Here is a 25,870-nt window from a genome sequence, read left to right as displayed (position 1 = left end):
CCCTTTCTCTCTCTCTCTCTCTCTGCTTCATGGTTTACAACTGGACAGAATCGGTTGATTATTACCAAGGCGGTCTATACATTTCAATTCAGTCAAGCCAAGGGAACAAACCCGACTCTCGACACGTTTCCATCCAAGCATACAACCTTTTCGAATCCTTTATTTACCAAAAAAAAAAAAATAAAAATACCTAGAGAACGTTGGGGTTTCTGGACAAGAGCTCAGATCAAGCGAGACGGTAAAAACCCCCTCGTGTCGCCCGGCAGCTCAAGATGGACTGTGGATTTATTGAATGTGCAAATTCTTGCAAGAGGCAATTCAGGTGCAACAGGAATGGAGTCCAAAATACAGTATATATATGATGCTACACCAGAGGGGATTGTGTGTGTGTGTCTGTGAGCCGCTTTACTTCTGAATGTGCAAGAGTGTGTGTGTGTGTGTGTGTTTGTGAGCAGTTATTAAGACGCTGTTTGTCCACGCATAATGTTCAAGAGAATTAGTATAATTCTGACCTATAACTGGACAGTCAGCTGAAATGTACAGCTAGCAGCCGTGTTTTTGAAGCTCGCTCTCTGCGCTCGCTCGCCCGGGCCGGTCGGTCTGTCGGAGTGGCGTTGGACCGAGCTCGCTTTCAGGGACGTTTTTCGACAAACCGGAGAAACTCTATCACACGAAATAAAAACACATTGACATCTTCAAGTTCCCTAAAACAGCAGACATTCAATTTTTTTAACTGTGGTCGCTATGTACAATAGAAGGATCTTCATATATTAATATTCTTCATCTTTCTTTTTTTGTTTGTTTTCTTGTTCCCTCGCTGTCAAGTCGTTATTTCCATACACTTTTTGTCCTTTTTGTATTTATAGAGTATTTTCAGTATTTACAGTATAAATTACTACACAGTCTTGTGATAAAATAAATAACTTAAATACAATGGCCGTGGCTTTTGCAGTGTCTTTTGCATGGGGGAGGGAGGGAGGGAGGGAGGGGTCGGATGAAGGGAGGAAGAAGGGATGGAAGGAAGAAGAAAAGATTGAGCCTGGCCTGCCGTTCGCTCCTGGGTGCTTCTGGGTAAAGGAAGGATGAGCGGCCGCCCTCATTTGTTCGATGCAGTCTTTCTATGGAGAAACACTGAGAGGCGGGGGAAAGGACTCAGAACATGGCCAAAGCAAATAGACCTTACTCCCATGGCGGCCATTTTGAATTTACGTCACACTCGCGGTGGGAAATCTACCGGGAAGAGGAAGTACAGTCTGACTCTGTGCTGCTGTTGTGTAGCAAGATGCAAATCATGCAAACGTCATTTATCATTTCAGAGATTCCCACTGAAAAACCTACTAGAAATGAATGGATGTCAAGAGTTTGGAGAGATACAGATTCAGATTTTAAGGTTATATATTAATATATATGTGGTATATCTGGTATATATATTAATATATATATGAATACATTAGTTAGTTAACTAACTAACTAACTAACTAACTAACTAACTAATATTATTATTATTATATTAATATATATACCAGAATCTAGCCTAGGTAGCTAGCTAGTAGCTAACTAGCCTAGGTAGCTAGCTAGTAGCTAACTAGCTAGTAAATTAGATTAGATAGTAGATTTATAGTAGGTTATATATTAATATATATGTGGTATATATATATTAATATATATATCAATATATTAGTTAGTTAGTTAGTTAGTTAGTTAGTTAGTTAACTAACTAACTAATATATTAATATATATACCAGAATCTAGCTAGTTAGCTAGCTAGTAGCTAACTAGCTAGTAAGCTAGCTAGCCTCCCTGCTAAATTCAAGCAGTTGATGTAGTTGTTGTTCCCGAAGTTGTTAGATAATTTTATAACTGTCAGGTCTATCTGAATTCCTTAATTATGTGTTAAAGTATTCATTAGTTAGATATTTATATATATGCTAAGCTTCTGGTGAGAGTTTCCCACCTGGAGCGTCACAGAAGTTCAAAATGGCCGCCATGGGAATACGATCAATAGGGAAGGGTTTGTGTTATGGTGAGTACTGAGAGTTATATTCAGGGTATAATACTGCGATGGTAGGTAGGGTATTGTCACTGGTTGTTGGCCCCTAATTTGACATTTTAATGGGGGGATGGGGAGGGGAGAGGAGGGGGAGAACGAGGGAGGCGATGGAGGGAGGGACGAGTGCAAAGCTTCTCCTCCAGCTATACCACCGTGCCGCTCGGAGAGTTCCCGTTCTGTGCTGTCAAGTTCTGAACAAGAGACAGAAAGAAAAGGAAAACAAAAAGGAAAGTTAGACGCCTGGGACGAGCAGACGGGGAAAATCTATACTCCACTTTATGAGTGCAGGAACATAAAAAGCCGCCGTTCCAGAAGAGAGAATGGAAAAAAGTGAAATCATTTCCAACAGTTGAGTCATTCTCAGCATCTGAAGAGTTTCATTCCAAAATGAGATATCCACCAGGTGAAAAATGTGGCACCTACAGTACAAAATGATTACCGGCGTGAAAGAAACGCTCGCTGCAGAATATCACTGAATTTATTACCTACCCAAAACACCTTTACTTACAAAACAGGAATATTAAAGAGGATGTAATCAGCCAGGATTTTGAAATATTAGACACTAACATCAAGTAATAATTCTTCCTAAATGGATGTACGGCATTTAGGAATGAAATCATTCATTTGTTGATATGAGCCTGAAAACCATAATGTGGTCTAATATCCATTTAACTTAAACTGTGACAAGATTCACTCATCTCCAATGCAAATCAACTTATTTCAAGACACCCAAAGTAGTCTGAGGAATAGTTACACTACCAGTGAACAGTCTGGACCCACCTGATTGAATGTTCAATGTTTTTCATTCTCTTGAAGCCATTTTGATCTAAAGGCTTCTGCTTAAATGCTTGAAATGTGTTTCTTAGACAAATATAAATAGTGAAGTTGATGCCTGTGTATGAATTTCTCTCCAAAGCTTTTGCCTTTCCATCAAGGCAGAGGGCGGCTACTTTAAAGAATCTAAAATATAAGATAGTTTTTATTTGTTTAACACTTTTTTGGTCGCTGCATAATTCCTGCATAATCCGCCATGGAGGTTATGTTTTCGGTGCCGTTTGTTTGTTTGTTTGTCTGTTTGTCTGTTAGCAGGATTACGGAAAAACTACTGGCCCGATTTTCAAACTTCGTGGAAGGGTGCAGCATGGGCCAAGGAAGAACCCATTAAATTTTGGAGCGGATCCGGATCCGACTCACAAACAAGCAATAATAGCACGAACCTTGGTGGAGGTCTGCGCTCTGAGTGCCCTTCTAGTTATTTATAGTTTTGATGTCTTTATTATTCTACAATGTGGAAAATAGTAAAAATAAAGGAAAATGCAGTGTGTCCAAACTTTTGACCGGTAGTGTACATCAGCTCTTTTTTTTTTGTATATTACATATTCTACTGTTATCGTAGTTAGAGGCTTAAAGAAGGACGTACCGCCTTCCCCGGCCGTGCCCAGGTGCAGATGAGTCCCTCCTGGCAGGCGGTGATGATGCAGTCGTCCATGAACACGAGGACGGTCAGCCTCTCGTGTGCGATCTTCTTGCAGACCAGCGGCTCCAGCAGCGGGACCTCGTGCATGCGCGGGCACAGCGTGGTGCCCAGGACCTTGGCGGCGTCCAGCCGGCTGCTGCGCGGCGCCACGTTGATCTTGTCGTTGCTCTTGCTGATGTTGCCCAGGCTGTGGTATCGCTTGTGTTCCTTCTCCACGCCGCCGCCGCCACCGGACTTGTCCGACTTGCGCTCCTGCAGCGACAGGGTGGCGAAGCGGCCGATGCTGAACGGGGTGCTGTTCCCTCCCCCGCTGCTCCCGCCCCCTCCCCCTCCTCCTCCCCCGCCGCCCCCTCCGCCCTCCGAGGCGCCCGGGCCCTTGGAGGCGTTCGCCACGGCGGGGTGGGGCAGGGAGTTGGAGCGCGAGAGCGAGCGGGGGAGGGGCAGGGGGAGCGTCGGGGGGTTGGAGGTGCCGGTGGTGGTGTTGGGCGGGTGGTGGTGCCCCTCCACCCCTCCGGTCCCCCCCCCTCCCCCTACCGTGGTGCTGTTGACCCCACCGCTGCCGGAGTTGGACAGCGAGGGTCCGAAGGTGTTGGTGAGGGCGCGGGACAGCGGCAGGCGGGGGTACAGCACGTCATCCGTCAGGTCCCACAGGCAGAACTGGGTGTCCTGGCCCACCGAGCCGAACCGGTACGTGACGGACGCCGACCCGCCGCCTTTGGAGCTGTGCCGGGACAGACGGGACAGCGTGCTGCTGGTTCGCACCCGGCCAAAGTGCATGGAGGGAGGAGGCGCCCCCTGGTGGAGGTCCTCCTCGCTGCCGCTCAGCTCCATGGGCTCCTCGTCTTCCAGGGAGGTGGTGAAGGGGTCGAAGGCCACCACGTTGACCCAGGACTTGTGGCCGTGACCCCTGGCCACCACGCGGCTCTCGGCGAACGACCAGACGGTGACCAGGTCGTCCTCCCCGCCGGTGGCCAGGTATTTCCCGTCGGGGCTCCACGACACGCACAGCAGCCCGCCGAAGTAGCTCTTCATCACCCCCTGCAGCTCCATGGAGTCAAAGTGGAAGACGCGCAGGCAGCCGTCCTGGCCCACGCACGCCACGTGCACGCCGTCCGGGGAGAAGGCGAACTCGTTGAGGCCGCCCTCGCCCACCGCCCAGCGCAGCAGCGGGTTGCGCGGCGTCTTGGTTTTGCAGGCGTAGACGGCGAAGCCCTCGCCCTGCCGCAGCAGAGAGTACTGCGGGGCGGTGGTGCCGCACGGGTGGTCCACGTTGTAGAGGTAGAGGTGGCCGCTGGCGTGGGACGCCAGGAACAGGTTCTCCGACTTGGGAAGCCATTTTAGACACGTCACCTTGGATTTGTCTATCAACCTCTGGAAAACATCAGGAAAGGGAGGTGGAGGGAGAAAAGGTGAGGGAGGAGAGAGAAGGGGGAGGATGGGAGAGGAGAGGAAGATAAGGGGGAGAGAGGTCGGGGGGGGAAGAATAAAAGGAGGAGGGATGGAAGAGGAGATGGAGAGAAGTTAGGGAGGATAGAGAGGGAGGGATGGGGGAGGAGAGGGAGGAGGCAAGGAAGGAGGGGACGTGAGAGTAAAATGAGGATATTACACATAGTAGTAGCCTATGATGCACACTTTGATTTTTCATTTTATTGTGTTTTTAACGTGAACGCAAGACAGAACCGACGTCACCTCAGCACCAACAACTGGGAGAGAGAGAAAGGAGAGACAGAGATAGAGAGAAAAAGAGAGAGAGAAAGAGAGACGGTCCATAGAGAACAAGAAACAAGAGTGAACGTGCAGCAGAGATAGCAGAGGAGACAGAGAGAAACCAACAGAGAGAGACAGAGAGAGAGAGAGAGAGAGAGAATGAGAGAATGAGGGGGATGGAAGACGAGGAAAGAAAAGATTTAGAGAAGCAAATCCCAGGGAGGGTGAACAGATTCAGGAGAGAAATCACACACACTCAAACAGGAACTCCTCCCCCTGTAGCACACGCACGCACACACACACACACACACACACACACACACACACACACACACCCCATCTCCTAAATTTAATTGGGAAGTAAAGGAGAGGCCGGTAATGTCTCTGCGCACTTAAAGAATCTGAGTTGAACGAGGCAGAGCCGACACTTTGGACGGACAACGGTGAAGACAGTGTCTGACTCTACAGTGTCTACATCATACCATCCAAAACTAGGGCAAGAAAATCAATACAAATGATGGAAAAGTACTTCTGTAGTACTGTAGTATTATTATTTTTTTTTAGTAATTGTAAACACAAAGCCCTGGCCTCTGAACTCCCTTCAGCTTACACACACACACACACACACACACACACACACACACACACACCTTTCTCTCCCTAACAGCGAGTGAGGCGGCGGCCCCAGCGATCCATCAGAAAACGGAAAGAATTATTGACAGATAGATTTGTGTCTGCTGGTTTGTTTTGGAGCGTCAACATGGTGGAGAGGCAGGCAGAAGAACAGGAAGCTTTGCTCATAACGGAGCTGCTTTAATAGAAGAAGAAGAAGAAGAAGAAGAAACAGACTCTATACTGTATAAATTCAGTAAGAAACTGAGCTGGAAAACCTCCAGACTCATCCCAACGTCACACCAGGCTTTCTCTGTTTTATTCTGCTTTGTTTTGGTCGGACCGTCGTCTCTGTGATCGCTGCTATTTTTTTTTCCAAAACAAACGTAGGAAGGCCTCTGATTGGCTGAACGGCCGCTGACGAACCCGCCCGTCCTGAACAAGGTCGGCTGAGGTTGAACTTCCTGTCGTCAAAAAATGAACGGAGATAATAACAGCAGTAGTATTATTTTTGTCAGGGGGTGTCAAAGGTAGTATTAGTATTAGTGCTTTTTAATTTTTTTTTTTTTTTTATTACTATTACTTATTATTACTCTATCTCCCATCCACCTTATAGACCTCTTCCTAGTCTGACAATGTGGGACACAGGCAGGTGCGCACACACACACACACACACACACACACACACACACACACACACACACACACACACACACACACACACACACACACACACACACACACACACACACACACACACACCAGATCAACACAATACCCGACAACTAATGTCACTTTGCTCTCTTGTTTTCTGGCTAGACTTTTATTAATTGCCCTGTCCTGTATTTATTGTTTTGTTTTTCCTGTGTTGTCCTGTCTTCTGAAAAAAAAAAAAAAAAAAAATGAACAGAGAAGGACAGAAACAAGGGATCAGTGTGGGGATGTTTCCGCTGCCTGAAACGAATGTGTGCACACAAATACATAGACATACTGTATGTAGACACACACACACACACACACACCATACCTCCTCATTGAAGAGTTTACTGGTTTCCTTCTTGATGGGGTCGAGGTACTGGACCTGTCCCGCCGAGAAGCCCACGATGAGAGCGACGCTCTCTGCCGTGGCCGAGTACTGGTTGAAGTCGTGACACGTGGGCTGGGTTCCCTTATAGATCCTCTTGTCTATCGGCTTACTGAGGTCCACCGCCTGCAGACCGCCACACAGGAGAGAGACAACCATGACCTACAGCAGTGATTCTCAACCTTTTTCACATCAAGGACGCTAATTTTGCACACATTAGAGCCACGGACCCCAATTTGATGAGATTTTGTCTCTCAGACCCAAATCTGAGAATATTTGTATTGTTAGATATGATTTTGTCCAGAACTCCATGAATCTGTATTGTAGTTAGAGAGCTAACAGTGAAACTATGACCAAAACAGTCATTATTCTACATTCTCTAACTGTGTTAACTTCTTGTGAATGAAATAATGGTGAAGTTTAATAATTCATAATTTGCTGGGGACCCCCTGCAATGCCCTCAAGGACCCCTGGTGGTACCCGGACCCCACATTGAAACCACTGACCTACAGTACTGTTACCTAGAGTGGAGCTTCGCAAACTGGGGTTCAGGGACGCTCCAGGGGTCCTTGAGGGGGTTTCAGTGGGTCCCTAGCGAAATGAGGATTGGTTTAAAAAGGAACAATCCACCCTAAAACACTTCAACACTGTTAGAAACAAGCTGCTGGCGAGGTACCAAGCATTTCTGAGTTTCATCATGTACTGTAGCTGCTGTATTTCCAGCAGCTCCAATGTTGAGTTTGATATGAGAAAATGTTTCAGCGATGTAAAACATCAGCGGTGAACGTCAGGTTTTGGTGTCAGTCCCTCAGAATCAAAGAGCGAGGGCTTCTTCTTTCTAGAGCCGCCATTTTGCACCAAGAGACGTTCAACAGTCACACAGGGAGAAATCCATCATAGAAGAGGAGAGAGAGACCAATTTCTCCACAGACTGTACAGCCTCAATAGACCAGAATGCAATGCAGCTACAAGACAGGTTGGGTTTTGAGTACGGGATGCGACTCACTTTTTCTGGACTGGAAAAACCCTCACTCTCTTGCTCTTACTATGTTATCACTATCTCTCTCTCTCTCTCTACATGTTTAACCCACAGATGAATGCAACAAGTTAAGGCCTGTTCTCTGGGGGTTATCGAAAGGCATTCTGGGAAATGTAGGAAATCACTAACTGAAGTAGGAAGTAGGCGAGGCAGGTTGGGGTAAACTAGGTACAGCAAAACATCAAATATTAACACTTCATCAAAAAAATCCTTTTCTCCTCCTGGAACACAACTGAACATCACAGACTGATGAAGATCTGAGGGAGGATTTTCCCTTTAATTCCACTGTTCGCTTCATTCACTAGAACTGGAACAAGTCTTCTTTTTCTCTCTTCCCACCAACTAAAATCTTCTCAGATAGGTGGAAACTAAGGACAAAAAAAAACTTTACCTACGGGGGTCTGAGGTCTGAAGTGTCTCTTGGGGGTTTTTGACATAAAAACTTTTGGGAATCCCTGATCGAAAATGAGGAAAAACATTTGAGGATGTGGACTAAACCTTATACGCTACCTGAGTGCAAATACTGATGTATATTGGCAGTGATGTGTATCGTCTTGTCTGTCGTATATGTGATTTTTTTTTTTTTTGCAGAAACCATATGTATCAAACAGGGCCTCTAAGCTGTTGATGCATCTCTGCACCAAGACAAATTCCTGTGAGTGAAATAGTTCTGACTCTGAAAAAAGGAGATGCTGACCTAGTCTAAGGATGGAATTTGAAGGTGTGGACTAGAAGGGATGACTTGACATTTTAAAATGTAATCGATTACCATATTTTCCCTTCACAGACACTCGTCACAGTGGAGGGGAAGCTTCTACATTAGTCCTCCGGGTCTTCCAAAATGGCTTATTAGCATTCCTCATTAAAAACCAAGAGGCACAGCTAATTCTAGCAATGTGAACATTTTGGGGAAACTGGAGGACAAATGCAGATACTTTTCCTAGTGTTTGGCACAATAATAACCAACAATATTTCAAAATGTCAAGCTATACCACTTTATATAGTCAAACATGCAGGGCTATAAGAAGCAGTTTTATAACCAAAACACATCATAAACATTACCAACAACAGTGTTACATGAATATCACAGTGAAGCCTGTCTCTTTAAGATAAATAAACTACTTCATGACTGGGCTTGCTGCAGGCACACAGAGGTTATGATAAATTTGCAGCGATTTCTACAAAGAGCTGGTCAGTCTCCAAGCATGAAAAGCCTGCAGCATTTTGTCTCAATGAACCATGTGTTAGTAATGAGTGTCCCTGCAGCAGTCCTCTTCATCGTTAAGTGCTTTTTACAGCAACTCCAAACAGGAACAATATTAGGATTTTAGGACTAGTGGCTGCAGCTGTGAGGATGAAGTGGAGAGAATCGCGCCTTCATTAGACTTGGTATAGACTTGGATGTATGCAGAAATACAGTGAATAAAGCCCCTGTCAATCCCTTGCTGGCTGTTTCTGACTCTTATAATAATAATAACACTGTTGCTCTCCTGTGTGTCCACCAGCAGCCGGTGTACCCGCCTGGGTCACGGTGATGTGCAGCAGTCTATCCGGCTACAATACCAGCCGCTGCATGCTGCACTGCATATCAAACAGAAACCAAAACGCGTGCGTATCATCTGTGTGTAAATCTACCGCTGGAAAAAAAAAGGGGGTCAGTTTGTAACGATGACGAAATATGAGCTAATGGCATCAAATTAGCAATGCAGGCTAGCTCGATGCTACGCTAGCCACCGGCCGTCCAGTGGATCTGTCATCCCGGCCGAGCGGCGGGGGGAAGCGGCTCACCTTCTTGATGTTGGTGTACGTGTAGAAATACAACTCCCGGCCGATGTTGAAGCACACCCGCTCCGACTCCTCGCTCGGGTCTTCGGGCTGCAGCTTGACCATGGAGACCCGCACCGGGGGCAGGAAGCCCGCCGGAGAGGAGTTGGCTGCGGCATTGGAGGAGGAGGCGGCGGCGGCGGCGGCGGCGGCAGCCCCGGGCCCCTGCAGCAGCCCGACCCCTCCGCCGGGGATCGGACCCGGTCCGGCCCCGGGGCCCAGCGTGGCTCCGGCGGACGGACCCCGCGGCAGCCCGCCCCGCTGCTGCGAGTCCGAGAGGGTGAGCAGCTTGTAGAAGCCCTCTCTGGTCCGGAACTGGGATTTAATCTCATTGATATCCTTCAGAGCGCCGCCATCTCCGGCCATTTTTAGTACAAACAAGCCGCACAGGAAACTGAGATTTTGACCTGGAAATAATACGCCGCAATAAAATAAATAAATAACAAAAAACTACAATGGAAATGGGAGCGACGACGGCGACGAGCAGCAGCAGCCGAGCGGAGCTAGGCCGACCAGACCCGGGTGGATCCAGCGCATTTTACAGCACCGGACACCAGACCGCTGCTGCATGGGAGAGACCCGGAGAGAGAGGCTCCTGAGCCGGCGTGAGCTTCATCCTCGACTGGGTCTCGCTCTCAGCCCTCCGCTTCATCCAGTTTGCGTAAATACGTGAGATGATGCGTCGTCTCGTCTGCTGCTGACCCTCCAGCCCGGCGGAGCACTGCGCACATCCAGTAATGTGTCGGGGGTAAAGAGAGGGCACCCGGCCCTCATCCGGCCCTGGACCGCGAGATTTACGGCTCAGTTAACCCCCAGTTACACCCAACAGCCACCATCAGGACGTTATGTGGTCTTTAGAAATAACCCAAACGAAAAACACCATAATATTCCTTTGCAGACTTAAAGTTTTGCTGTGATATTTATAGAGTACACTTCTGGAATTTTATATGGAAAGAGATTAGTACCAGCAGAGACTGCACTTGAATTGCAAACATTTTATTTTGTCAGTGCTCATATTGAACTGTTGAATTGTGAAAGAAAAATGAGTTTGTTGAATAAATTATTCAAATTTTGAACTTGTAAGGCCCAATACGAAATCTGAATGCACTGGCTTGGAATATGATGAGAGTTTTATTGAATTTGACTTTTAGCTGTAATTTCAAATTTACACAACAAATCCATATTTTAAAATTCAACAGTTCAGTATGAGCATTGACAAATTCAAATTTCTGCAGTTCAAATCAAATCTCTGTTGGCACTAATCTCTTTCTGTATTTTTTCTTTATGGTATGATGAACAAATTGAAAACATTATTGTAGGGCTATGAGGGTGCTGGGTGCTATTATAGGCATACATCATCTTCCTCATCACATACACCCATACACATGCACACACACACGCACACACACACACACACACACTGCTAATATATCAATGCTTGCAAAAACTAACCCCCTCTCACTCCACCCAACCACATCAAACACTGTTTAATCAACTTTTAGCTTTAGCCAACTGTAACTGATTTACCCGGTTTCCCCTGTGAGATCAATAAAGTTCACCTTCTCTTATCTTAATTAACTTTATTACAGTGTAACAGCAGTGGGAGAGAGGTGTGCCTTCGATCCAACACACTGACACACAAACCCAGCACACAAAACACACAGCATGAGCAACAACAGTGCTATTATGCCCATTGTAACAGTCTTTTTTACATGGGAGTGAATGCCATGAGTGGCCTGTATGGACAGCCATGCGTTTCAGTCTTTGTAGGCTGCTGCTGCTGCTGCTATTGATTATACTATGGAGAGAGAAAACAGGTGCTCTTCTTCTTTCTCCCAGTTCATTTAGGGTTTCCACAACCAAACCACACATACTGTATATACTGTATATATATATGGATAACGGAGATTGTCTGGATCTCACCACCCCAAATGTAAATTATGACAGCATTCATCACCGGAATAAAGGGCCGACTCCCTCCAGACTGAAGGATGAGGGTTTACGGTACGTTTTCACAGGTTCCGTCATTTCCAGGCTTCCCATTCGTTTTCTATGCAAGCGGCCGTGCGATGCATTCTGGTAGCGAAGTGGCGAGTTTTTCCAGAGGCTGTACTCCACATTCGCATAAAGTTGAGGTCTAGTCTACTTTATGCAAATCAGGGGCGTCCGACGTGACTCGCCGCCTCTCAAAACTCCTGAACCCCCATAAACAAACTTTTAAAGTAGGCTGTTGAGGATCTAAAAATGAATCAAGATTCAGCGGCTGCTCGGACGATTTCTTGCCTCAAATTATTTCCGAAAAACAGATTTCGGGGGAACTTGAGGTGAAATGTGTATGGAAGCCCGTTCCGCCAAAAAACAACTTTAGCACCAATTTAGCATCTCAATATTATGATATACTACTATCTCAAATTTATGAGTTTGTCATAAGTCATAATATTGAGAAAAAAATCTCACGTGATGATGAAAAAAAAAAGTTATATGGCAGATTTTTTTTAACAGCTGGCGGAAATGGGCTTCCATAAATAAGAGAGAGTTTCCTAACAAGCAGCCATGTTTTTCCAGTTCGAAAACCGGAGACAGAAACCAAGGACCGCCCACCGAGCGGAGTGGGGCGTTCGACCAATCAGGCGCAGCCTTCAGTCCATGGCAGTTGAAAGTAACAAGGCTGCAAACCGTCCAGTATTAATACACAGCTACTGTTGGTCCAAAGTTTGAAATAAACCCAGGAAGACGTTGCACTGGGTTTCAATATTTGGGAGGAATTTGTGTTTATGGGAAGGAGAGCCCCTGTCAATCATCTGTCGGGACTCCGCCTACTTTATTTCAGCAGCACGCCCATCAAGCAGCGCAATCCCTCCCGTCCAATGACACCCCGGTGAAAACGTACCATTAGAAGAGTATGAATATGCAACATCCTATCACCACTTCCCTAATATATTACCCCCCCTCCCACACACACACACACACACACACACACACATTAGGAAATAAAATAAGTTTGCCAATGACACATCCATGCGTGTCAAAGATTACAGATGACAGCGGGCCCAAATGTTGACAGGGAAAGTGTCCGTTCCCTCCCTTGATTGAATTCCACAAGTCTTTGATAGAGGTGGGCTTTTTTCGAAGAGGCGGTGGTGTTGGGTTTTCCCATGATCCTCTCTGCCCGGGGTCAGGGGTCAGGGCAAGAGGACGTAGTTCTCAGCAATTTCCAGGATGTACAGGTTGCACATCCCCGACTGGTCCTCAGTCTGCCGCGTCTCCAAGACAACCATCCTGCAGTGAGGGAGGGGGGGGGGGGGGGGGGCAGAGGGTGAAGAGGAGGGTGAACACACAAAACTCAAATTACCCACTTTTATTTGTGGAATAGAGTTTACCCGCCTGCTTAGGCTGATGTAAAACTTAATGAGGTAAATTCAAAGTATACATCATAGGTGTGACCAAGTCAGTTTCAAGTCTTGAGGCACAAGTCTCAAGTCAAGTCTCAAGTCTAAATGTAGAACAGCAAGTCAAGTCAGAACAAATCAAGAGTCCAGTATTAGTTTAACATCTTAAAGAAAACTAAATATCTAGGACTTTTCAATGCGATATGGTGTTAATAGGATAAAATGGCCGTGATGAAGGCCTGGCAGGGCGCTGAGTCCAGGTGTGCCGTACCTGTCTGAGCCCACCAGCCTGTAGATCTTCCTGGGGTCGGTGGTTTCCTCCAGAATCTCAGTGAAACCTTCTCCTCTCCTCTGCCAGCCGTGACGCCACACCGCCAGCAACGTGTCCTCAAAATACACTGGATAGACAGATGGATGGATAGGTAGATAGACAGATAGATAGATAGATAGATAGATAGATAGATGGTTGTGTCAACATTGTGCTTCCAGTAGTTTCTGTCACTAGTTTCACAATACATCCTTTTTGTTTATGTATAAATATTTTATACTTTTATTTCACATTGCTCTGGTTTTGAAACCGATTTTTGTTGAAATCCACAAAACTGCAAACAAAATGTTCTCAAAAATACGATTCAGCAACTGTTGCTGTTTTATCTGAGACAAACATCCTGGAACAAGCAGTAACACGATTTGGCTCGGTTTTTCTCTGCAGACTGAAACAAAATTCTCCCCCATGGGCAGATTTTGAACAGGGGGAAAACATAATTTAATTCATCATACATCATACATCATTTAATTTAGGGATGTGTCAGATAATTGATCAGTAAATGAATGTGGAGGTGTTTGAGTTGTGGATGGGTGGACACAGATACAGACAGAGTAATGGTGGTGTGGGGGGACAAGAGGAAAGTGGAGGGGGGGCCCAGAGTCGCCTCACAAGTCCCATGATTCCTAGCTCCGCCCATGGTTCTCACCAAAGATGTTCTATACACACAAGATGACGCATTACAAGCTGCGCCAAAGGTATGAAACGGTATACACTTCCTGTCTCCTAAGTGGGCGTGGTCGCCTCTTCCCCCCCCCCATCCCCCCACCTCGTTTGGAAGTGTTGTGAACGTCGTGTGGTGTATCATTAAGCAAAGAAACACAAGTTTTATTTCAGTTTTAACTTTTAATTCATGGTTTCATGTATAAGTCCCTTTAAATTTCTGTTTTTTTTTACTGCCAGATCTCGTGAGAGTGTGTTGCTGAGACAGAGACAGGTCTCGAACAAAGTTAATTTTTTCCTGATTTGTCTGAAAAATGCCATTTTAGTGTCAGATTGTTCGGAAGATATGTGGCTTGTGAAAAACGGGTCCGATATTTACTTCGGTGACTATGGGGCGAAAGATTCGGTCATAATCTGTGCTCACGTTCACTTCTCCCATTGGAGTGAACAGACTCAGGACCTGCCGCCAGTCTCCTAAAGGGGCGGGGCAGTGGAGAAACCCACGTGACACAGATACAGGAAATGACTCGTTTCTAAGCCGTCTCTGTTCTCACCTATCGCCTCCACATCGAAGTTGAAGCAGGTCTCATGCGGCAGGGTCCTGCTGCTCTTCAGCTCCCCCTCCAGGCCCACGATGTGAACCGACTCTGTGGAGGAGAGAGGGGGAAGCTGCATCAGTGTTGGGACCAGACCGAACACGGATCACATGATTTACATAACATACAGTATGGCATTTAGTGGATGCATTTACCCTAATCCTTACAGTACCATGAGTGTGTATAATTTTTGCTAAATTCACAATGAAATGAGAAATGACTCTATCACCTGGTTAGCTAATTTTCCTAATCATACACCTATTTAACAATAAATTTACCAAAAAAAAAATCTTTTCTTGTATTTATTTTTGCATCAAAATCCCATAAATTTCCTGGAAAGCAGCGTACGTTTTGTAGTTACTTCATGGCATACCAGTAGGCGTACTTAAAAATTCCAACAAGTAAAGACATAATAACATAAGGAACCATAACAACTTTTCTGGGTTCTTCATGTCATGAGAATTTGCCCGTTCTAGTGAAACTGGGTCCGAGTTTGAGGTTAATTTCACCCGGTCTGGGTTCTGGGCTGAAAACCCTCAAAAGTTCACTCATTTACAGGCCAACTAGATCGTTTTTAATTTAATAGGTACCAGAGGTGTGATCAAGTCAGCTTTGCTTGAGTCCCAAGTCAGTCTCAAGTCTTGAGGCACAAGTCTCAAGTCAAGTCTCAAGTCTAAATGTAGAACAGCAAGTCAAGTCAGAACAAACCAAGAGTCCAGTATCAATTTAATATCTTAAAGAAAACTAAATATCTAGGACTTTTCAATGCAATATGGTTTTAATAGGATAAAAACTTGGTAAGAGCATCATGAGTTTGATTTCTATAATCAGTTTCAACTTCAATAAATTCAATCATTCCATACAAATTCAGAAAACAGAATTTAAATTCAGTCGTCTGCTGGAACAAATCTCATCACTTTCAATCTAATTCATTTACACAAACACAAGATCTCAAGTCAAGACTTTAGAAACCTTTTCAAGTCATCAGAGTACAAGTCAGAGTCAAGTCCCAAGTCACCAGAACCCAAGTCAAGTCTCAAGCCTCAAGTCTTCTCTTCATGCATCAAGTCAACTCTCAAGCAATTAAAACTGTGAGTGTGAAGTCATGTGACTCGAGCAAAAATGTACCAGCACTTGGCTGACGGCCGGTGTTAATTTCCCAACCTGTTCACGATGCAAAACACAGCTTGTCCTGGTTCTCAAAACATCAACCGACACACAGGATGTGACGGTCTGTCGTTTTAAACCAGGAGGAGAGCCAGAGCAGAAACCAGGGGGGGAGGAGGATATTCTGAACTGAAAACTGACATTTTGTTTGTAATTGTATCTCTGTTTGTTTGTTTGTTTGTTTTTAGTTGTACCTGTTTATCTCTTGTATTACCTTTATTCCTATTTTTTATCATTTCTTTTCAGCACACGCTTTTTTAAATTTTTATCTGTTTTTAATTGTATCTCTGTTTGTGTGTTTTTAGTTGTACCTGTTTACCTCACATATTACCTTTTATTCCTATTTTCTATTATTGCTGCTTTTGGGTTTTATTGTATGTAAAGCACTTTGTAAACATTGTTTTTAGAAAAGTGCTATACAAATAAAGTTATTATTATTATTATTATTATTATTATTATTATTATTATGTTAAAATAAATGTCTGTTTACTTACTTTCTATAAGGACGAGCAGTGAGCTGCTGTCCAGCTGGTTCACTTGCACTGTGTCTGGGCTGCGTTTCTCTGTAGGCACACACACACACACACACACACACACACACACACACACACACACACACACACACACACACACACACACACACACACACACACACCACCAATCACAACAACAGTTGGAGTAAAACTTTAAATTTTATCTGAGTAGATGTGTATCATGTGGTGTATTAAAACAAATTTGCCGGTAATATTTGAGATGATAATCCGGCTTCCACCTACCGAGGCCGGTGTTGGTGAACCAGGAAGTGTTGGAGTTGAGGTTGATGTTGTCTACAGTGATTGGCTGGTAGGGGGCGGACCCCCGCGACACGCCGATGCAGACCAGGGGGTACTCCTGCTGCGGGACCACCAGCATCTCAAACACCCGCAGGGGGCTGGGCAGGGGGAAGTCGAAATGCTGCAGGAGGAGGAACACACAGAGAGAGAACTGAAGGGTTTCACCTCAGAACGCCATGCAGCCATTTTGGAATTTTATTTGCCACCAGAAATTCATCTTCTGTTTTTTCTCCCCTGTGGTTTATTTACTGGCATTTCTTGGTGGAAAAGACAAATTAATACAGAATAACAGCCAATAAACAACAATAAAAAATACAACCTTTAACTTAACCAATACATACTGTACACCCAGAGACATAAAAAAGAAACAAAATCACAGATGACCATTACAGTAAACCATAGTATACATCAGGTATTGTTCCCACAAAAAAATCATCTTCTTTTAAATGATTTTAGGCATTTAGCTGATGTTTTCATCTCATCCAGAGCGGCTTACAGAGACAGACAGAGGTTCAGTGATACTTAAACCTGCGACCTTTTATGGCTCTTTATGGGCTGACACAGGCCAGTCTGTTCTCAGCACCATAACCATTTTATCAGCCAAGGTCTTAAGTGAATTTAATAGAAGCCCATAAAACGGTTCACTTCCATGCCAGCAGTCATTTTTATATCAGAGTGGGTGTCAGTGTGTTCAGATGGTGGATATATTTCATTTAGGGATGACACTCCTACATTAAGGAATATCACACTCGAGGTCGTGCTGCTATATTGTGTATCAGCACAGTGTGATTATCTTTGTCTGAATCTGTGCTGATATACAGTATAACAGCACTCCTTCTCCTGTGATACTGCATTTATACAACAGATCTATAAACAAAGCTATTTATCAAGTAATGGTAATTTGAGACAGATTATGATTTTTGTCTTTTTTTCTTTTTTTTTTTTAAACTTTGTTTATTGGGTTTTGCAAGAACATACAATTGTGTCATCATGGCATTTATAAAAAGTAAAAAGGTATATATTCCCTCTATAAAAAAGACATTATAAAAAAGAGACAACTGACATATTGCTAAACACCAAAACAGCTTACAAAGACTGAGAAAACTAAAATAACACAACCACAAACAAACACAAATAATAATAATAATAAAAAAAAACATCAGTCAGCTAGTAGTAAACCGTGTCAGTAATAGACACTAACAGTCAGTACAGCAGCATATCACCAACGCCACAACAAACACAATATTGATCCCCCTCCAGACCGCAAAAGTTGCTTCAATCAGGAATGAGTGGGAAATTTATCCTCTGAACAAACTGGAAGAATGGACCCCATATTTTCCCAAATTTATTGGAGGAGCCACTTAATGAAAGTCTGAATCTAAGAAAATAAGGGATGTCTCTTATCCAGTGGGTATGAGAAGGAGATACAGTTGATTTCCAGTTGGTCAAGATTAATCTTATAAATGATTTTTGTCTTTTAAAGAGTAAGTAAAGAATCAGAATATGTCAGAATTGTCAAGCCAGTTCTTTCCAAATCCAAATCCTCTTACATGAAAATGGGATGCTGAGAAAAACTCCTAATCAAACTGAAAAGATTTCAATGCCTGACTGTCATTTTGACTTAAAAAAAACACTTTCAAAGGCTTTTGGACTGCAGAGAAAGAGAGAAACCACTCTGACATCCACTAACCTGCAGGCTATACAAATGTCACCGAAGCAAATTAAAAGAGCAGGTTGACGTTTGCCCTCCTGAGGAATGAAACCCTGAATAGTTTTCTGATCCACATACCTTGATGAGCATGAACTTGTGCATGGGTTCGTACCACTGCAGCAGCACCACAGTGGACTCCAGAGCACAGCACAGGAAGACACAGCCATGCTGCATGTTGCCCGCTGCAGGAGACACAACACAAATCGGTTTTATTTACCTTTATTTATTCAGGGTGGTCAATTGAGAGCGGGTGCCCTCTTTTACAATGACGCCCTGATACAATACAATAACAATAAAGCATCACAGAGAAAAAACACAATATAACAATACAATATATAGAAAATACATAAAGCCATACATATACATATAACACAAAGCATCTTTGCAGATCAATAGAAACAGGAACACTCCACTGTTACCATATCCTTCAATTAAAAGCTTAAAATGATTGAGTGAAACCATCTGTTTTAGTTTCAGCAATTCCTGCAGCCTGTTCCACTTGTCTGGTGCATAAAAACTAAAAGCTAATTTCCCAAGTTCAGTTTTAATGAAGAGAGTTTCAAGAGTTTTATATTCCTGTGCACGTATTTTATAAGAGAGAGATTTGAGCTTTAAAAGAGATGTAAGATATGAAGGCAACTTATTTAGTAATGCAAGTAAACAGTGGTGTGTTCTGAAACTATCCCCAGTTATAAACCGTAAGGCACTATGGTAGAAGGTATCTAGTGATTTCAGAGTAGTAGGGGCTGCATGCATATAAAGTATATCACCGTAATCCAAAAGAGTGAAAAGAGTTGATTGTACAGTTGCCTTCCTATTTTCAAGAGTAAAGCATGATCTGTAGAGAGATCCCAGTCTAATCCTCAGTTTCTTTTTGAGCTCTACTAGGGTATATTCATCCTTAATTTCCCCAAATGTGGAATCCAAAATGATAGTTGTCTCTTGTTTTTAAAGATGGAATGCTAACAATGCTAACAAGCCATTTAAAGGAAACTGGAGGACAAATGTAGAAACCTTTCCACCACAGTGTGTGTTGAATGTTCTATGTTTTTCATTCTCTTAAAGCCATTTTGATCTAATGGCTTCTGCTCAAATGCTTGAAATGACTTTCTTAGACAAATATAAAGAGTGAAGTTGATCCTATATATGAATTTCTTTCCAAAGCCTTTGCCTTTCCATCAAGGCAAAGGGCGGCCACTTTAAATAATCTAAAATATAAGACAGTTTTGATTTGTTTAACACTTTTTTTGTCACTCCATAATTCTTTTTGATGTCTTAACTATTATTCTAAAATGTGGAAAATAGTACAAATAAAGAAAAATATGGTGTGTCCAAACTTTTGACTGGTAGTGTATAAACCTTCAAATGTAATTTAGTGTAATCCTGTATTGTGTCTCACCAACTGAGCAGGTCTTGCAGCCTTTGGTATCTGGTATTTTACACGTCACTGTATATTTTCTGAAAATGCAGACAAAATAGATCAAATTTAATATTATTTTGTACTTGAGAAGTTGTTGACATGTGCAGAGATGGTCAAGTTTTAAAATCTTTTCAAACAAGAGAGAGAGAGGGAGCAATAGAAAGTGAAACAGAGAGAGAGAGAGAGAGAGAGAGGGAGTCCAGCGTTACCTAGGTAACAGTCTGTGCGTCGGCAGGGCGACCCTCTGGTCTTTTCGTGCCTGTTCATATAACTCCTTCAGTGAGTGGGAGTGAAGCTGGGATGATTTACCTGTACACACACACACAGTTACACACAAAGTTAATCAAAGTTAATTTTCTTTACCCTCTTATTCCCATCCCAGCATGCATCGGGCTGGAGGCAGGAAAACAAACACACTCACATTCACACCTATGGGCAATCTAGATGCCTAAATAATTACCTCCATTGCCACAGTGACAGCTGGAGAGGAAACTGTGCACCCTGCCTTCATGCCTAGGCTGAACAACAGGGACAGGATCCTCACCTATCCCACTGACTGAAACTTTGGGGAGCGGGTAGCACATCATACACTCACCGAGCACTTTATTAGGAACACCTGTACACCTGCTTATTCATGCAATTATCCATTCAGCCAATCATGTGGCAGCAGTGCAGTGCATAAGATCATACAGATACAGGTCAGCAGCTTCAGTTCATGTTCACATCAAGCATCAGAACGGGGAAAAAATGTGATCTCAGTGACTTTGATCGTGGCATGGCTGTCGGTGCCAGACGGGCTGGTTTGAGTATTTCTGAAACTGCTGATCTCCTGGGATTTTCACACACAACAGTCTCTAGAGTTTACACAGAACGGTGCGAAAAACAAAAAAACATCCAGTGAGCGGCGGTTCCGCGGACGGAAACGCCTTGTTGATGAGAGAGGTCAGAGGTCAGGAGAATGGCCAGACTGGATGGAGCTGACAGAAAGGCGACAATAACTCAGATAACCTCTTTATAACTGTGGAGAGCAGAAAAGCATCCCAGAATGCAACACGTCAAACCTGGAGGCGGATGTCACTTTGGTAGCCGGTTGACACTGAGCTGAAAGCTGATACCTGCCCAGTATTAGTATGGTGTTCCTAATAAAGTGCTCAGTGAGTGTACGTTGCACCTGTAATGAATCTAATTTAGTTTGCCTCCAGCTCCCTGTAGCAAGGTCTCTTCTTCTCTACACTTTCTCAGTGTATCCACTAACCCTGTTGTGCCTGAGAAACCTCGCTGCTTCCTCCTGCTGATGTTTTTGCTCCACAACCATCTTTCCTTAACCTGATGGAGTTGTCCTGCACCCGGTCCTGTCCTCCTGCCCTCCCTGCACCTCCCTGTATAAGATCCCTGTGCCTGAAAACTGAACTGTCATTTCCATTCTTACTTTAGCACATTTAAACTCCTCTGGGTAAAGACATGAAGCCCAGTGAAAAGGGAAAAGGAGTACGCTAATATCATGAAGCCGAGCACAGTCTATCCATACTAAGTTATCTAGGTTAGCTAGTTAGCCTAGCTGACCTTCCAAGTTCAAACCAGCCATATAGCTATCTAGTTAAGCTAGTTAGCTAGCTGCTGAGCTCCCAGCATCATGAATACCATGGTCATGAATAAATGAAAAAAAGAAGTCATTGCCATTTTGATTTTTCATTTCGATTTTGATCAGAATTCCTTCTTTGCTCTTCAAGTTTGTTAGCTAACTTGTGTTCCAAAAACTGTGGATCTTTGGCTCCGCCCACTGAGGTTTAACTCAACCAATCAGATTGTTCCTGCCTAGAGAGGATATCTGCCTCAGAGAAATGTATAATTATTTGATTTCTGAAAGAAAAAAAAAAGCCTTAGGTACAGCCAGCACATACTAGAGCTAAAAAGAGAAGCGGAGATCAATGGAAGGATTAAAGCATTAATACAGTTCACTGCACTGTTGGTAGCTCTCCAATTTGTTCTGTAAAATTGTCAGTGCAGTGATAAAGCTAAGTCATTGAGAGCTACTGTACAAAGAGAAGCAGAAATCCTTTGAACTCTTAATTGGGATAAGCATTAAAACACACTCTGCTTTGTCAGCAGCTCTCCAGTCTGTTCTGTAAAATCCCACTGAGATCGCTGAGCTCCAGATCTTCTTGCAGGAGGGAATAGAGCAGCGTGGCTAAATGAGGATGCAATTCTAAATTTAACTGCCTTTTAATTTACCTGATACAGACATGAGGACGTTGCTAATGGTGTAGACCCAGGTACACTTCCCTGGATACATCTGGAAGAGAGAGAGAGAGGACATCCATCCATTCATCCATTGATCCGTTATTGACCCGGTGTCTCGTTTCAGAAACACCTCCGTCATACAGGAGCCACGTGTCAAACTGTTTGTCTGTGGACATAAAGCTTCAAAATACTTCTCTGATGAAATGAACCCAGGTATCAGACTGTTGTGGAATATTGTGGACTACGGTGCGTCATGTGTCCATATGGTCGTATGTGTGTTCAACTAGGGCTGGACGATATGGTTGAAATCAGTATCACGATAGTCATAAGGATTTTTTCCGATATCGATATATATGACGATATGGCTCACATAAGCGAAATCACGTTAAATAATCAAATTAATGTTCATCACATTGAATCGAATGGTGATGTTTGGTGTGATGTCAAACTAAACTGACATTTTCACATAATATTCCTACCATACTTCATTTTGTCTGAGTTTCTAAATAAAATTAGCTTGTTCTCATCAGTTCAGACAGCAGAATTGTGCGTCTCGATATCCCAAAATCACCATATCATCACAATATAATCCCACTGAAAGACAGTAAACGATAATATTGAATTATCGCCCAGCCCTATGTTCAACAGTGAGTCATTATCATCAGGTGGCTCGCCTGTGAAACACTTAAAGCAATATACTTAGTTTTAACATGGGGGTTATTCACTTGACTGCCATGAAAACCAGAATATAAACTACCCACCAAGATCAGATGCAGCTGGACGAGTTTGTAACGTTCAGATTTTTACTTCCCATTCATTTGAATGAAGCCAAGAAAATAGATTGAAAACTTACATTTAACACGTTGGAGAATAGATTCAACAACAGATCCTGCTGCTGTGATTTTCAGCTGACTGTTGGTCTGACTTTTTAGAACATAATTTCGCCAAATAGCATTTGCATTGATAGAAGAGAACATAGCAGAGGGATACCATTTAGGAGAGACAGTTCCTGTTTGGGAGACTGGATCTACTTTTATTTTTAAATAATACAGATATTGATTTTGTAAATATGGATGATGCACAAAGATTGAGTTGGCTATTCGCTTATGAAACATTTAGATTAGCTAGTTACCTGGAGAAAGCCTGGGAGATGAGATCTTTTCAGTGTATTGTTTATTTGAAACCTATCATTTCAAATATGTTATTTGAAAGAATAGAGTAGTACTTTATAATGTGGTAATTTATTTGATTTATTTTGTTTTTTTTGCTCTTATATGTATCACCGGAAGATGTATGTTTTGTAAAATGGTGGTGTCCTGTAATCCCATGTGAGATGGGCCAGATGTTTGGCATGACACAGAAATAAAAATAAACTAACTAACTAACTAACTAACTTTAAATACTAATTTCAAGTTTTCAGGCTATTGTCATGGCCTAATCCGACTGAATGGGAAGTAAAAATCCGAACATTACAAACTCGTCCAGCTGCATCTGATCTTGGTGAGTAGATTATATTCTGGTTTTCATGGCGGTCAAGTGTCAAATAACCCCCATGTTAAAACTAAGTGGAATATTGCTTTCACATAAAGAAGAGCCAGTTCTAACAAGGAATGCTGAACAAAAGTAACTATGGAGTTGTGTGTCTGTAAGCTTTCTTAGAGTGATTCCCTTTCAGAGTCCAGCTTGTGTCTTCCTTCTCTGCATTCATGAATAAATCTTTGATATTGACGGAAGACTGTTGGTGTGCTTTATACAACATTTAAATTATTCAATGAAAAACTTAATAGGAGGATCATCATAGACATATACATTCTTCCACACTGTCAAACTACCATCTTCCAGTATTTCATTTGATATTTGTATTGCAAGAAACACCACAGCCAATAACTTCAGACATCCGTTTCTCCTTGCGACCCGCCTTTTGGTCCCAACCCAACCTTTGGAAAACACCACACTACTGTAGCTCTGTATCAGTAAATCAGATGAAGGTCCTACCAGCTCCATGGTGGCTTCGGAGCTGTTGAGGTTGAGGGTGTAGATCCCCTCCTCCGCCCCCAGGATCAGATGATGGTCTGAGGGACAGGGAGAGAGAGGGAGAGAGAGAGAGAGGAGAGAGACAGACAGGTCAGTCAGACAGACACACAGACAGATAGTAGAGTAGTTTGATAAGACGACAGACAGCAGAGACTTCATTGTGTTGTTTAATGCCAACCTTTGGTCACTGGGTTTTCCCAGGTGGTGGAGCAGTTTACTTTGAGAGGACAGCCGTGGAAAACCTTTTTAAAGTAGACCTGGAGGGTGAAGAAGGAGGGAGGGGGGGTCATATTATTCATTATATGCTCTGTACAATGATTTATCACATTACATTACATTATGTATTTTAGCTTTTGTCCAAAGTGACTTATAATAAGTGCATTTTGTCAAACCGACCGTATGTCACAGTCTTCATCAGCTAAACCTTCAATAGGAATAAGTAGCATCATAGATTCAGAGTTTTTTTTTTACAAGGTACAAGGGGAAGAAGAACCTTACATGATACTGCATGTATGTATGTACTGTATGTACTGTATGTACTGTATGTGCTGTATGTGTGCGTATGTGTATACGTATATATATGTGTAGATGTGTGTATAGATGTGCTTACATGTGTGTCTTTTATACATACAGTATGTACACCTATGTGCTTTTATGTATACCTAAGTACATCTACTTTTTTTTTTAAAGTTATTTCTCTCACATTTTTAATCAAATTATTATTATTTTTTTCCTTTTTTGTCCTTTTTTTAAATGTAGTATTAACCTTTTTGCTATGTGATCTGGAGAAAAAAGAGCGTCTAATCATAAACAAAGAACCTTTTTGGATTTAAATATTTAAAAACATAGAAAGTGTGTAACAGTTTTGCCAGCTGCTGTGTCAAATCTTTGATGCTCAACATCTCAGAACTGAATTCCACCCAGATACAACCTTATAATTCCAAACTCACTATATTTCAAAATGAATATATAGCATGCTGGATTTTAAGCGTTAAACCCCCTGGGTGAGACACTGTACACATGTGAGACAGTTTCAAATCATCAAACAGCACCCCCCCCCCCCACTTCTCAGACACCGAGGGGTTCGCTCATACGGAGGGAAGAGAGCGTCTGTAAGGGGAGAGAAACTCACAGGAGGCTTCTTGGTGACGGGGCTGACACACTCCACAACGTCCTGGGGATGAGAGCAAAGACCTGAGGATGAGCGCGGCTGAAAAGGTGGATAATCAAAGAGAAAATGGAGAGAGAGAGAGGCGCCTGGATTCCTTTCATTATCTACAGTTGGATGGCAGTAAGTGTGTCAACCTGCTGCACCTTTCATTCCTGTTACACCTGTACTGATGAAGGGAATTTCACCCTTATTTTCCCAGAGAGGGAAATTTCTTCTTATTTTGACACCATTTCTGTATCTGAGTCTTTACATGACGCCAACATTTAAAGGACAAGTTTGGCAATTTTGGACCTATATATGATGAGTCTCTTCCATCCCTGTAGTACTTGGACCCACAGACAATACTGGCTCCAGAGTCAGCTGTCGGTTGTGGATCCACAGTGAGTTCCTCCATTAAGCAACTTTCACTAATCAGGAAATCACAGAACTATTTTTCTCTGCAGCAGCTGTGGGGTGAAAGGCGGTTCCTGGTGGAGTGATCTAGATCAGTGGTTCTCAACGTGGGGTCCGGGGACCACCGGGGGTCC

The 25,870-nt window shown here is 43.3% G+C and overlaps 2 protein-coding genes across 5 annotated transcripts in view; both read right to left on the bottom strand.

Annotated features, from left to right (window-relative positions):
• Nucleotides 1–1,822: 1,822 nt before the first annotated feature.
• LOC139661552 (WD repeat-containing protein 20) lies at nucleotides 1,823–10,168 on the bottom strand. 2 transcript variants are annotated; one of them, XM_071540022.1, is made up of 6 exons: nucleotides 10,036–10,168; nucleotides 9,758–9,903; nucleotides 6,874–7,056; nucleotides 3,902–4,898; nucleotides 3,471–3,850; nucleotides 1,823–2,241 (listed from the first exon to the last, which is right to left on the bottom strand). In XM_071540022.1, exons 1-6 carry the CDS (start codon nucleotides 10,157–10,159, stop codon nucleotides 2,194–2,196), a joined length of 1,878 nt encoding a protein of 625 aa, XP_071396123.1. In that variant the 5' UTR covers nucleotides 10,160–10,168; the 3' UTR covers nucleotides 1,823–2,193. The 2 variants fall into 2 exon arrangements, with proteins under 2 accessions (XP_071396123.1, XP_071396122.1); XM_071540021.1 differs by having other exon boundaries at nucleotides 3,471–4,898.
• A 1,068-nt stretch (nucleotides 10,169–11,236) lies between these two features.
• The window catches only part of LOC139661555 (mitogen-activated protein kinase kinase kinase kinase 5-like), a 48,405-nt gene continuing 33,771 nt past the window's right edge, over nucleotides 11,237–25,870 (bottom strand). For all 3 annotated transcript variants that reach the window (XM_071540027.1, XM_071540028.1, XM_071540029.1), the window contains 12 exons: nucleotides 25,305–25,346; nucleotides 24,351–24,429; nucleotides 24,134–24,210; nucleotides 22,130–22,190; nucleotides 20,107–20,206; nucleotides 19,877–19,935; nucleotides 18,556–18,659; nucleotides 16,710–16,887; nucleotides 16,428–16,496; nucleotides 14,725–14,817; nucleotides 13,454–13,580; nucleotides 11,237–13,072 (listed from right to left, as the gene is read on the bottom strand). In XM_071540027.1, the coding sequence (XP_071396128.1) occupies nucleotides 12,976–13,072; nucleotides 13,454–13,580; nucleotides 14,725–14,817; nucleotides 16,428–16,496; nucleotides 16,710–16,887; nucleotides 18,556–18,659; nucleotides 19,877–19,935; nucleotides 20,107–20,206; nucleotides 22,130–22,190; nucleotides 24,134–24,210; nucleotides 24,351–24,429; nucleotides 25,305–25,346 (1,086 nt within the window). In that variant the 3' untranslated portion in view covers nucleotides 11,237–12,975. The remainder of the gene's footprint in view (nucleotides 13,073–13,453; nucleotides 13,581–14,724; nucleotides 14,818–16,427; nucleotides 16,497–16,709; nucleotides 16,888–18,555; nucleotides 18,660–19,876; nucleotides 19,936–20,106; nucleotides 20,207–22,129; nucleotides 22,191–24,133; nucleotides 24,211–24,350; nucleotides 24,430–25,304; nucleotides 25,347–25,870) is intronic.

Source organism: Centroberyx affinis, unplaced genomic scaffold (assembly GCF_046629955.1).
Source record: "Centroberyx affinis isolate AG114_WGS23_722 - 3 ecotype Tasmania unplaced genomic scaffold, CSIRO-AGI_Caff_v1 ptg003552l_1, whole genome shotgun sequence".
Lineage (NCBI taxonomy): Eukaryota > Metazoa > Chordata > Actinopteri > Beryciformes > Berycidae > Centroberyx > Centroberyx affinis.
This window is presented reverse-complemented; position numbering and strand designations above follow the sequence as displayed.